This window comes from Delphinus delphis, chromosome 10 (assembly GCF_949987515.2).
Source record: "Delphinus delphis chromosome 10, mDelDel1.2, whole genome shotgun sequence".
In the NCBI taxonomy this organism is placed as follows: domain Eukaryota; kingdom Metazoa; phylum Chordata; class Mammalia; order Artiodactyla; family Delphinidae; genus Delphinus; species Delphinus delphis.
The window spans coordinates 58,612,554-58,625,074 of record NC_082692.2 but is presented as its reverse complement, the minus strand read 5'-3'; the positions used below and the strand labels follow the sequence as shown (position 1 = coordinate 58,625,074).

Below are 12,521 nucleotides of genomic sequence, written 5' to 3'. Positions count from 1 at the left end.
GGCAGGAATGTCTGCTTTGGCTGTCATCTGTGTTGGTGCGTCCCCTGGCCACCCTGGAGGTGCTTCTCCCTGCCCCAGGCTGCCCCGTGATGCCCTGGGTGTCCAGGTCAGAACAGCTGGAGCCTGATGCCGCGGGGGTGGTGAGAGTAGGGCTGAGCAGAGAGACAGCCAGGCCCCATGCCTACTCCTCCGACCTACCCACTCCCTGCCTCAACCTCTCTCCTCTCTGCCCCTGCCCTCCACCCAGGCCGCAACGTGAGCCGCAGCTGCACTGACGAGGGCTGGACGCCCCTGGAGCCTGGTCCCTACCCCATTGCCTGTGGCTTGGATGACAACGCATCGAGTTTGGACGAGGTGGGCCTCAGTGCACCACACACACACGCTAGAGTACCTGGGCCTGCTAGCCCCTTCCACTCTCTCCCACCAAGGGGCACAGTTGCCTTCCATGTCGGAGTCAGGACTCCCAGGGTCTGCCCTCCTCAAGCCTCCTCCCTCTCCAGGCCCGCATTCCCAGGGGCGCATCCCCTGGCTCCCCTGACAGGGTCCAGGAGGGGGCTTCCAGGAGGATGACTCACAGCATCAAAGCAGAAGCAGCACTCCCAGGCTAGGCCACTCCACTCCCTTGTGGGAGCCTTGATCCAGCCCTGGCAGGGCAGACAGAGCCCATCCCACCTGTCACACGCAGAAGAGAAACTGAGGTGCGGATCCTGGAATGAACCAGCCTCAGATACCCAGGAGCCAATCAGGGGCAGGGACAGGGACAGGACCATTGTCCTCAGTCCCAGGATGGGGATCTGCCCTGGAGCAGGTGGAGCATAGGTGGTTTCTGTAAGGATGTGGGGCCAGGAGCCAGGGAAGGATATTGATGGGGAGGCTGGTGTATAACTGAAGTCCCAAGCTAGGAGTCCCTCGCTGCTTTGGTGGGTGAATGTAGTCTGTCTGTGATGACCTCTGTCCCACCCCCAAAGCCCTTCACAGACAAGGCTTTCACTCCTCCCAAAAGGGCAGCAATTTCCTCTGAGGCCTTAAAAGCCCACCAGATCCTCGGGCAGGATCCTTCTTGACCACTGGCCTCTGTTCCAGCAGGGTGTGGAAGGTGGGGAGGAAGGAGGGGCGGCCCAGTGACCATGGCTCTGCGTGTGTGTCCATGGGGAGGGGCCAGCAGGAAGCCCTTGGTGTCCAGCTTTGTCCCTCCTCCCCATAAAGGCCAGATTGCCCTCCTCCTGCTAAATCCAGCCTCTGAGAGTCCCAAATGGGAAATTACCCTCCCCCTAGCGTCTTCTTTACCGTTGTCCATTCCTCGCCACTTGGTGAGAGGGCCTCCTGTGGGGGGTCTGAAGGGCAAGCAGTCTTGTGCTTGAGGATGCCAAGCCCAGAGCTGGCCCAGAAGGGCTGTTGGACACGTGACTGAAGAATGAATGGATGGACCAGTGGATCGTGTGAGGTCTTCGCCCCTTCCCCCACTGACATTTCCCCTGTGAAGGAGCAGAGAAAGGGCATTCAACCCCCGCCCGACCCTGGGAAGCAGTGCTGTCTCATCCGTGGAAACCAGGGAGAAAGGGGCTCTGGGAACTGGAAGGGGCCACTCAGCTGCTCCTGGGAGCCCTGGGCCTCAGCCTCCTCATCTGTCAAGGCAGGGATGGGAGGCAGGATGTATAGGGCACCCCGCCTCTGCCAACACCCCCTAGGTGAGTCCCCCCACCCCCGCCCAAGATCCTCACCCACCTCCCTCTAGCAGCAGCAGACAATGTTCTACAGTTCTGTGAAGACTGGCTACACCGTCGGCTACAGCCTGTCCCTCGCCACCCTCCTTGTCGCCACTGCCATCCTGAGCCTGTTCAGGTGAGGACCAGCTCCTGCAACAGGTCTCAAAGCAGACCAGCCAGGTCACTCCTCACCCAGGCATGCTCTGCCCCCTCCACTGTCAGCTCCCAGGCATCACACAGTCCTTCCCCAGCGCCCCCGCCAGGCCAGCCTCCCCTAGAGACAGCAGGGTGCTCGAAGTGTTCACCTGTGTCGGCCTCATCCCTCACAGGATGCCCTGTGCCTGGGGATAGGGCACCAGAGGGCGGGGCCTGTGCCCTGGAAGGAGGCACCTGCAAGCCAGGCTGCACACATGGGTAGGATACCCGGGGACAGGACCCCCCTTCGGGGTGGGGTCTGCATCCAGAGGCTACAAGCCCTACCCTTCCTCAGAGCACTGGACTTGTTGGCTGGGGTGGGGGTCTGAGGCCCCTTCGGCCTCCTGGATCTGGCCACCTCCCACAGGAAGCTCCACTGCACGCGGAACTACATCCACATCCATCTCTTCGTATCCTTCATCCTGAGGGCCACCGCTGTCTTCATCAAAGACTTGGCCCTCTTCGACAGCGGGGAGTCGGACCACTGCTCCAAGGGCTCGGTGAGGACCTGCCCAGGCCCACCTCCCTGGCCCACCTCTGCCATCTGTCACCTGAATCTCCTCTTCTCCCTCTCCTCCCTCCTGTCTCCCATTTTTTCTCTCTCTCTCTCCCTTTCTTTCTCTCCCTCTCTCTTTCTCTCTCTCTCTCCAAAGATGGCCCCCCTCCGACCCTGCCTGCCAGCTCCTTGGATCCCACTTCCCTCCCAGCAGCAGGAGATGCTGCTTGGCCATCTGGGAGTTCACACACCTACTCCTGCCAATGAAAAACACCTCTCCTGGGTGCAAAGTGGTACACTTCGTGCCAGAGCCCACAGCCCCCTTCCCGCCTCTGCTGCTAACTTCCTATGTGACCTTAGGGAAATCCCTTCCTCAGTTTCCCCGTCGTGCAAGGACATTCAAGCTTCCTTCCATCCCTCCTCTCTGCCATCTGCATACCCATGGCTCTGCTCACCGTGCCCCCCTTCCTACTCCCCCCGTTGCCTTCTGGAGCCAGTCCAAACCCACACAGCCCTCCTCTTCTTCTATTCTTCCCCTGCCCTTAGTCACTCTGGACCATCCTAGGCAAGGGAGGTTAAGAGAGCATTTAAGGAATTCATGGCCCGTCACTAAGGGGTCCATCTGCAGGTGATTCTGTGCTCAGGGCCTCTTCCCTGAGTGCCCCCTGAGCTGAGACAGGGAGCTCAAGACCAGCCCTGGCTCCCATTCGTCCCTTGTGGTCAGTGACTTTTTGCCTCATGAGTGACCTCAGAGACAGTGCATTATTTCAGGGGTCAGAAGTACCTTCTCCCAGAGAGTGAAATTGAAAGTGAATCTCCCCAGGGAGTTCCCTGGCTGTCCAGTGGTTAGGAATCCACGTTCTCACTGCCAAGGCCCCAGGTTTGATCCCTGACCTGGGAACTGAGATCCCACAAGCCGCGAGGTGTGGCCAAAAAAAAAAAAAATTCTCCAGAGAGTGATGGTGGTATCTCAGGCATCTCGACAAGGGGGAGGGGAGCCACGCTGGCCATTCCCAGAGCGCCTCAGATGATCCAGCCTGGGAGCAGGGCTCAGACCTGTGCGGTGTGAGCTCCGGAGCCTGGGGAGCAGCCTGAAGCCGCCGGCGCACTTGTTGAGGATAATTGTGGAAATGAGCTTCCCGATTCATTAGCAGCTCTGTGAAGCTTTTCCAAGGCAAGGAGAAGCACAGCTAATAGTCCTGTTAAAGAGCTGAGTTATTCTTGCTGTAAAGCAGATGAGGGAAGGTGGGGGAAACAGACTGCCTGTAACAGGAGGGACTGAAGTAAGACCTGAGGAAGGACTTTCCAACCATTGGGAGAGGAGGGTAGGCTGCTCTCTGAGGGTGCCTCAAAGCCGACGGCACAGGAGGAAAGGGTGGGAACCTGTGTTCTGGGTACAAGGAGGAATGAAAGCAGAGGGGCTTCCTGGAAGAGGGTGGCTTTAAGCTCTGGCTTACAGGTATCTGGGCTCAATCTGAAATGGCAGATAGTTTCTGGGAGAGGACAGATGGCCCAGAAGACCTTCTAATCATGCGAGCTGGGCCGCCCAGAGCCCCTGATTTCCCTGCCCAGGGGTCTCCCTAACTCCTCCATTGTCCTCACCTGCCTGGGGAACCCCTTCTTCCTCTAGCTCCTCTGGCCCCCAGGAGGAAGGATCATCCCTCCACTCTCCTCTTTTTCCTAACTTCTACTTCACCCTCCTCTTCCCTCTTCTCCGTCCCCATCTTTCCCCCAACAATTCCATCTAAACCCCACTCCACAGTCCACAGCCCATATCCCTACACTTTCAAGGGATTCTTGCTAATGCAAGCAAGAATTCTCCCTCATACGTCTTCCAGCTACCTTCAATCGTAATAGGAATAAGATAAATGAGTAGCGGAGATGGTAAGTGGATGGGTTGGTAGCTGGACGACGGGGTAAATAGTGTGTGGATGACTAAGTGGAAGGATAGATGGATAAAGTAAGAAAAATTGGATAGATCATGGGTGGGGGTATATTGGTGGTTGGCTGGATGAGCAGATTGATGGACAAGTGGATAAATGAATGGATGGATAGATGTCTAGGTGTGTGGGTTGGTAGTGGATGTCTAGTATGTGGATAGTAGATGAATGGAGAGAGAGACAGGTGAGTCTGTGGATGGACTGATAGATGGAAGATGATGGATGCAGATAGATAGTTAATGGTTGGATGCATGGATGGTAGATGGATAGATGGGTGAGTTGGCAGTGGATGTCTGGTGGGTGGATGGGTAAATAAATGGATAAATAGATAGGTGGGTAGGTGGATGGTTGGATGGGTAGGTGGGTGGATAGATATATAGATAGGAAGATGAATAGATGATAAATTGATGGGTGGATAATTAAAATTGCAAGCTTATTCCAAAGCATCAGATGATGTAAAATTAGGGATAATGGGAAAACCACTGAGTATATTTCTAAGGGAATAATACAGAAATAAGTAAGAGAGTAAGTTGGCTGTACTGCAATCCTGTTTGTCACCCCAGACAGAGATGTGGGCAGGCAGGGACCCCTGCTAGCTCCACTGGGCCCCCCTCTTCTCCCCCCCCTGCAGGTGGGCTGTAAGGCTGCTGTGGTGTTATTCCAGTACTGTGTCATGGCCAACTTCTTCTGGCTGCTGGTGGAGGGCCTCTACCTGCACACCCTGCTCGCCGTCTCCTTCTTCTCCGAGAGGAAGTACTTCTGGGGGTACATATTCATCGGCTGGGGTATGGTACCAGGGAGGGCTGCCAGGCTGGGAACAAGGGGGCAAAGCCTGGGGAGCTCATTAGGGGGTGGGTACCAACCCAGCCTGCTGCCTTAGGTCTTGCTGGGCTGCAGATCCTGCCTGCAAGGCACTTGGCCGTGGGTTGATAAAAGTCCTCCCGTCGTCTGACCCCTGGGCAAGGGCCTTCTGGCTGCGGCTGCACCTCGAGCTGACCCGTGGAACACACAGGTTCTCTGAGCATCCTTCCATTTCCCCTCCAGGCCTTGAAACACACAGGGCCGCTGCTAATCTATACAGTGCCTCTGCCCAAATGAGAAAACGAGTCCCCTTTAGGCAGACACAGTCCCTCAGACATAGAGCTTCACCCCCTCAATGAGGCATCTTTGCGCACTGAGCTACCTATATATGCCACCGTACGTGGCCACGTTGGAAACCCACCCTTTTCTCTCCCTGCCTCTTCCTGGCTCTTCCTCCTCGATCTCCCCCTCTTCCTGCCACACTCTCTCCTCTTTCTCTCTCCTTTGGCCCTGACAGGGGTGCCCAGCACATTCACCATGGTGTGGACCATCATCAGAATCCATTTTGAGGATTACGGGTGAGCTGTCACCCCCCCCCCTCCTCCTGGCTGCTGTCACTCGGGGCAGATCCCGCGGGTGGGATGAGGGGGACCAGGGAGTAACAGACTCTGGACCAGTGGTCTCTAAAGGGTTTGGGGACAGAGCCGGGGACAACAGGAGGACTGCTGACTCTCTCTGGCCGAGGACAATCTCTCATTCTCCCCCACCGTACCCTGCCCAGATGCTGGGACACCATCATCTCCTCACTGTGGTGGATCATAAAGGCCCCCATCCTCGCCTCCATCTTGGTAAGACCTCCTCCCACCACTTAGGGACGGGGAGACTGAGGCCCAGAGTGGGTAGACAACTGACCAAGGTCCCACAGGAAATTCGTGTCTAGGTCAGAACTGAACCCTAGGCTTCCCAATGCCTAATGCAGGACTGTCCCCAGCCCTTTCCCCACCAGTTTTTCCTCTAGAGTAGAGAAAGCAGATTGGGAGGCCCAGCCCTTAGGGGTGTGCGGGAGAGTTCCTGGATGACTTTCCCAAAGCGGGAAGAGGTAGGGGAGAGGTAAGATGGATGGATAGCTGGGCCCTGGGGAAGAAGACAGGCCATCAGCCCAGGGGGCTGGACACCCTGCCTCCCCTCTCTGACCACCCGACCTTGGCCTCCACCCACCAGGTGAACTTCATCCTCTTTATTCGCATCATCAGAATCCTGGTTCACAAACTGCGGGCCCCAGATGTCGGGAAGAGTGACAGCAGCCCATACTCGTGAGTATGGGCCCAGGGCCCCGGCTCTCCCGGTATCCCCAGCCCCAGTCCACAAATCATCCCACGTCCCCTGGAAGCCCCCCTCCAGAATCATCAAAAACCCACCTTGCTCTTGCCCACCTCTGCCCCCATGGCCTGGCTCAGTGCACGAGTGTCCCCTGCCCAGTCCCACCCTCACCAGGCCCGTGAGTCCCAGGTCTGCTTCTCCTGCATGACTTACCTAGCAGGTGATCGGCCCCGCTGCGTATCTACTGTCAAGCCAGGGAGCTCGAGAACACAGTAGATAACCTGTGTCCTGTTCACACCGTGTGCCCAGTCCCTGGCATGGGCCTGGCACAGAAAAGGGGCACAGTAGATGCATGCCCCGGGGGAGCCCCCAGTCTACCAAGGAAATGGCCATATTCGGGACTCAGTCCTCCCTGAGAGTAGTAACGGCATCCACAGGTTACATGCCAGGTGTGTGCAACGGGGTTCAAGCATCATCTCATTCCGTCTGTACGGTCTCCTCCAGATTGTCCCCATTTCACAGATGAGGAAACTGACACATACTCCCTCCTCCTCTGGAGTTTGGGAGCACATCGTCTTGGCAGGGGGAGGGCACGGTGTCTGTGGGACAGGGGTCATATCCTTGCTTGGAAAGGTGTGAGGGCTCTTCCTGTGCCTGGGGGGCCTGGAGAACAGGCAGGCTTTCATGAGAACAACAAGGCTGGAAGACAGAGCTACAGAAACATGAATGGGGTGGCTGTGGGAGGGTGAGTCGGTCTGTGTGCCCACAGATGGGAACAGGAGATTATCAGCACTGCACAGACAAGACAAACCTGGGGTGTCCTACAGCGGCCTTCCAGTCCTGTGATCCAGAATGTTCTCCTGGGCCTGGCTTCTTTCTGGGGAATCTGTGCTGTGGTTCTAAGATTCCTGGCTAGAATGTCACGAGCTGCTGGATTTAGGATTCTATTCTGGAATCCTGTGATTCTCTCTGATGAGACTAAGACTCCCGTTCCTGGTGTGACAGCACTTCCTCCCTCGGGGTGTGGAGGTGGAGCTTCCCTTCCAGTCTGAGAAAGGAAGGCCCTGCAGGGGTCTGCAGTCTGCCAGGGGGTAGCACATCAGGCCTGTGCCCCCTCCTCCTCTACTTTCCCTGTGGGGCCTTGTTTTCCCCAACATACAACTGCTCGAAAGGGCTTGAATCTGAGGCAAAGAGAACCGGTCATCACCAGGTCCACGTGGGTGAGGTGGAAACTGAACAGCTGTTGGCAGGCAGAAGGGGTGGGGGGAGTAGGAGATGGAGCTCCCCGCGGAGGGACTGTCAGCTCCCACTCTCCACCTCCCCACAAGCCTCCAATTTAAAGAAAGCCTCCATCTGTCAGCCTCAGGCGCGTGGGATAGGTTTGCAGTCAAGGAGCGGTGGGCAGTGCTCGGGACACTGGCGTGTCTGGGGACCAGGTCCAGGAAGGAGTGGAGGGGCAAGGCCAGCTCCTCTGCCCCCAGTTTGCTGTGGGTCCTCAGGCCCGGGGCTAGGCCTACCTGGACTGACTGCCAAGGCAGGAGACACAGAGGCAGAGACACACTCACCCCTCAGACCTCTCCCAGCCAGGGAACTGTGGGTTCACACTGCCTGGACCAGCTATGAGGTCAAGTGGCTGGGAGGCCTGAAACAGAATGAGCTCTGCTCCATGGGAAAGGGGCAAGTCATTTAGAGTGACTGTGGACCCTGCTGAGCTCACATGGCCAGTGAAGGAGGAGCTGGTCCTCCAGAGAATTCTGGGGGTGCGTGTATTGGTGTGGGGAGCGGGGGTGGGGCAGAAAGGGGTGTAATCCCAGAAAAGTTGGCAACTCCTGGGGAAGTAGATACAGCAGAGAAGCCAAAGACAGGGCTTTACTAGTTGACCCTGAGTCATCCTTGGTGACCAGGCACAAACTTGAGCACCCATCATCCTCCCAAGTGGCCTTGGGCATCTGTGGTAGCAACCCAATTACAAAAACTTCCTTCCCAAACGCCCTCATTTCCAGTAGAGTATTGGTCTCTCATAAATGCACTGTATTTCATAGTACCCAAAGCGCTTCCAAGTTTCCAGTGGGCCCCACTTCTATTCCTTGACCACGTTGAGCATACACTCGCCCCATTGTACAGATTGGAGAAACTGAGACCAGGGGAAGGGAAACCAGGATCTCCTGTTGCTCAAGAAACTATCCCCATTAGCGGCCATAGAGCCTGAAATACCACTATTACATGTAATCCTTGGGATTGAGCCCTGGCCCTCCTTTATACTCTCTCCTCCAGAAAGTGAAAATAGAGGGGTTTCTCTCTCCTTGCAAGCTACATTGGCTAGGATTCTTTATCCACTTACTTCTAGTTAAATTTGACCAGTGGGAGGCTCTGGAAGGGTATTAGATAGGACAAAGGGGAGGGAAGCTACAGACTTTCTTTCACGGCTCCAGCATTGACTCTGGCATGGTCTCTGGCATTGACTATACCTCTTTGTGGCTCAAGCTCATTCAAGAAGCCCTTCTCAGCATGTTTCCATCTCATTCAAGGGACTCCTCCCATGTTGATTTTAGCACTTACTTAGTAAGGCCTCTACCATAGGATCCCAACCTTTTCCAGGTAGCCCTGTCCTTGGGTTCTGGTAAAGCCACCTCTTCCCTTTGTCCCTCCTTCACTGGAGCTGGAAGTCCAAGAGAGGAGGCCCAGGGGGCATGAGGTCATAGGCACTGCAGATATGGAACAGAAACAGTTGTGGACGTAGGACTGATGGGAACCAACAGTCTATCCTCACACAACCTGGTCGTTGTCCCTGTCTTCTGTGCCCCATGTGCGTACACGTGTGGACACCCATACCCACTGCCTGCCCCTCCCCTGCCCCCAGGAGGCTGGCCAAGTCCACCCTTCTGCTGATCCCCCTGTTTGGAGTGCACTACATCATGTTTGCCTTCTTCCCCGACAACTTTAAGGCTGAAGTGAAAATGGTCTTTGAGCTCGTCGTGGGGTCTTTCCAGGTATGAACTGTGGACTTAAGGCTGCGTTCTTCTCTGGGCTTTAAGGGAGGAAATTCACCTGGGGCCTTGGCCTCTTGCCGCTAGATTCCAATCGTTTCATTGCAATAAGTATTTATTAAGCACCAACTGTATGTTTGGCCCTTTGTTTCACCAGGGGAACACAGGGGTGGGGCAGGGTTTGGGGCTCCCAGGGTCTGTCTACCTCACCTCTCCCGCTCCCTTCCTCCCCAGGGTTTTGTGGTGGCCGTCCTCTACTGCTTCCTCAATGGCGAGGTAAGCCCCTCTCAGACCTTGGGGATCAAGGAACAGAACTCTGGTAGCCCCAAGGTCCAAAACCCCTGACGGGATATGTGCAGAGCAAAGAAGAGTCAAACCTTGCTACTCCAAGTGTGGTCCTCAGACTAGAAAATCAGTGACGGCACCTAGGACCTTGTTTAGAATGCTGATTCCTGGGCCCACCCCAGGCCTGCTGACTCTGAATCTGCTCTTAAGAAAACCTCAGGGGATTCATGTGCACATCAGAGTTTTAGAAGTGCTGTGTTAGGTGGCTGTGTGCAGAGTGGGTGGGGATGGGTGAAGTGCAGCCTGAGTCACTGTGGAGCCCTGGTTCCAAAGCACAGAAGTCTATTGGGATGAGCTCAAGGTGAGCTGGAGGGCAGGGATCAGGAGATTGGGCCGCATACCTCTCCCTCCCTGGACTGAATTCTCTGATCCTCTCTGGCTCCCACCTCCCCCCACTCCAATCCCTTGATTTGACCTGGCCCCTAGGAGGTCCCATCTCTGCACTGCCCAAGGTAGCATCTGACCTTTCAAGTTAGATTCCGCAAGAGGCTCTGACTGTCTGGCTCACGCACCCTAGACAGAGTGCAGCCCAATCAGCAGTGCAGGAGGCTTCATAGGGGCGCGCCTGACCACGCTCCTTTCTCCCAGGTGCAGGCAGAGCTGCGGCGGAAGTGGCGGCGCTGGCATCTGCAGGGCGTCTTGGGTTGGAAACCCAAATACCAGCACCCGTCAGCAGGCAGCAGCGGGGCCACGTGCAGCACTCAGGTCTCCATGCTGACCCGCGTCAGCCCCGGCGCGCGCCGCTCCTCCAGCTTCCAGGCCGAAGTCTCCCTGGTCTGACCTCCAGGTGCCCAGGCGGGTGGGCGGCCCCTCCCGTCGGCACCGCCCCCCACCCCGCGCGGCAGCGGGGGCAAAGGCCTGCCAGGCGAGGTCAGCCCCAGCCCTGAGCTCGGAGGCTGCCCGGGCACCCCCAGCTCACTGTCCGGAAGCCCCTGGAGAACGCTGCCCTTGCGCCTGCCTGGGGAGACGATGGGGGAGAGCTGGGAGCTCCTACCTAGAAGATGAGGGGTGGAGCTCAGTCTTCAGACTCCGCCCCCAAAGGCCCCCTCCGCCCATTAAGGGCAAGAAATCTGCATACTCTCACCTGATTCCACGGCCTGGTAGATCTCGCTACCCATCCGAGGAGGGCCACCGCCTATCCCCTGACAATGCATGTGGGAACGTGGTGTGATCTGAGGGGACAAAGGTCTTGCCCCAAAAGGTCACCTGCCACCGCCACCTCGACAGTGCCTGAAGTTCCACCATTGCTGTCAGTTTCCTTTGGGTTAAGCATCACCATTCAGGCATCTCTCCAAAGACGCGGTCCCCTCCCTCAGTGCCTCCTCATAGCTGCCAGCTCTTCAAGGTGAATGAGTTTTTCTGCCTCCGGCAGATGCGGTTGTAAACGAGGGGTTTTGGTTTGGGGAGGGCAGCTATCTTCATAGTCCCCGCTAAAGTGGAGTCATCCCGGGATGGCTGGAACAATTCCAGGAGCTTGCCACCAGCCCTACCAATCCTTATGGGCTGTGGGAGCTGCCCCTGGCTGCCTACCTATGTGCCAACTATTAGGACCGGGCTCAGAGATGTACACTCTTGGGCCCCTTAATCCTCAGAGCAACCCAGCAAGGCGGGCACTACTGTCCCTATTTCACACTGAGCCTCACAGAGAGCAGGTACCTCATCTTGTCACACAGACAGCATTTGAACTCAGATCTTGCTGATGGGAAAGTGAAAGCACAGACTCTTAACTGCTGCCTTTTATATATTGTAGCAAGCTGGATCCTCTTGCTTATTTGTATCACCACTGATATTGTTATTACCACCATCCCGCAAACCCCATTCCCACCCCACCCTCCCTGGAGTGTGGCTGAGGAGTCCCCCAGCCCATGTATCATCTGGACAAGAGCCTGGTGGCTGTCATGTCCTGTGTCCGCCCTGCACCCCTGTGGCCACACGGCTTCCTACTCACGCCAGAAGATCCCCTTGGGACTGCAAACAGGCTTGTGCAACAATAAACACTGGGTTGGATTCGCTTGGTTTTCCTGGTGGTTGGTGTTCCCATGTGGGCTAAAGTGGAGACCAGCTTCCAACTTGCGGCCATGCCCCCCACCCCCCTTCGAAGGAGGGCTGGTCCAAGACATCACTGAAGCCAGATGCCACCACTCCTCTGGCTTCCATGTGAGGAACACACAGTTCTAAGGGCTTTCAACTCACATCTTGTTGCGTGGTACCCTCTCTCCTCTGAGTGTGGTGAAGTTATACCCCGTCCTCATAGTGTCCTTCCACCCCCTGAATCCAACCAAGAAGAGATAGTTCTATTCTTGGATCTATACAGAACAGCTGACAGAGCTGCCCTCGGTCCCAAAAGTGGTTACATGGGGGTACCTGCACCCAAGGAGCACATGGGGTGTGAGATGACCATGTTGCCAAGAAGTGGCAGATAGAGGACAGAGCAGATGTCACCAAAACAGAGACAATACAGCGAATAGAAAGGTTTAGACACAGAGGCTGCAGGGCGAAGAAGATGACGCTGGTCAGCAAGGAATGGATTCAAAGCCACTGCTCCAGCTGACCTCCCTGGCTTCCACTTCCTGCAAACGTCCTGCCCGGACCTGGCCCATCCACCACCGTGCCTGAAATCCCACCATTAGTGAGTCATGTCTGGGGAGAAGCAGAGTTATCAGCCAGGAGGGTAAAAAGTGAATAAAACAGAGAGAGACCCAAGACAGGGACAAAAAAGGGAGGACAGAAG

The 12,521-nt window shown here is 56.3% G+C and overlaps 1 protein-coding gene across 2 annotated transcripts; it reads left to right on the top strand.

The window, feature by feature from the left end:
* The first annotated feature begins 251 nt into the window (after positions 1-251).
* Positions 252-11,795, top strand: VIPR1 (vasoactive intestinal peptide receptor 1). Of its 2 annotated transcripts, none has more exons than XM_060021390.1 (10): positions 252-354; positions 1,739-1,842; positions 2,269-2,401; positions 4,969-5,122; positions 5,656-5,716; positions 5,920-5,986; positions 6,360-6,451; positions 9,319-9,448; positions 9,680-9,721; positions 10,379-11,795. In XM_060021390.1, the coding sequence occupies exons 2-10, from the start codon at positions 1,748-1,750 to the stop codon at positions 10,568-10,570; spliced, it is 966 nt and encodes a 321-aa protein (XP_059877373.1). In that variant the 5' UTR covers positions 252-354; positions 1,739-1,747; the 3' UTR covers positions 10,571-11,795. The 2 variants fall into 2 exon arrangements, with proteins under 2 accessions (XP_059877373.1, XP_069397250.1); XM_069541149.1 differs by having other exon boundaries at positions 298-354; positions 1,736-1,842.
* The last annotated feature ends 726 nt before the right edge of the window (positions 11,796-12,521 follow it).

What these genes read in the sequence shown, in the direction of transcription:
- VIPR1 (XM_060021390.1), top strand. Translation starts at nt 1,748, where the DNA reads ATGTTCTACAGTTCTGTGAAGACTGGCTACACCGTCGGCTACAGCCTG. An exon ending in ACCACTGCTCCAAGGGCTCG is followed by an intron (nt 2,402 to 4,968) that starts GTGAGGACCTGC and finishes CCCCCCCTGCAG; the next exon opens with GTGGGCTGTAAGGCTGCTGT. An exon ending in ACTGCTTCCTCAATGGCGAG is followed by an intron (nt 9,722 to 10,378) that starts GTAAGCCCCTCT and finishes CCTTTCTCCCAG; the next exon opens with GTGCAGGCAGAGCTGCGGCG.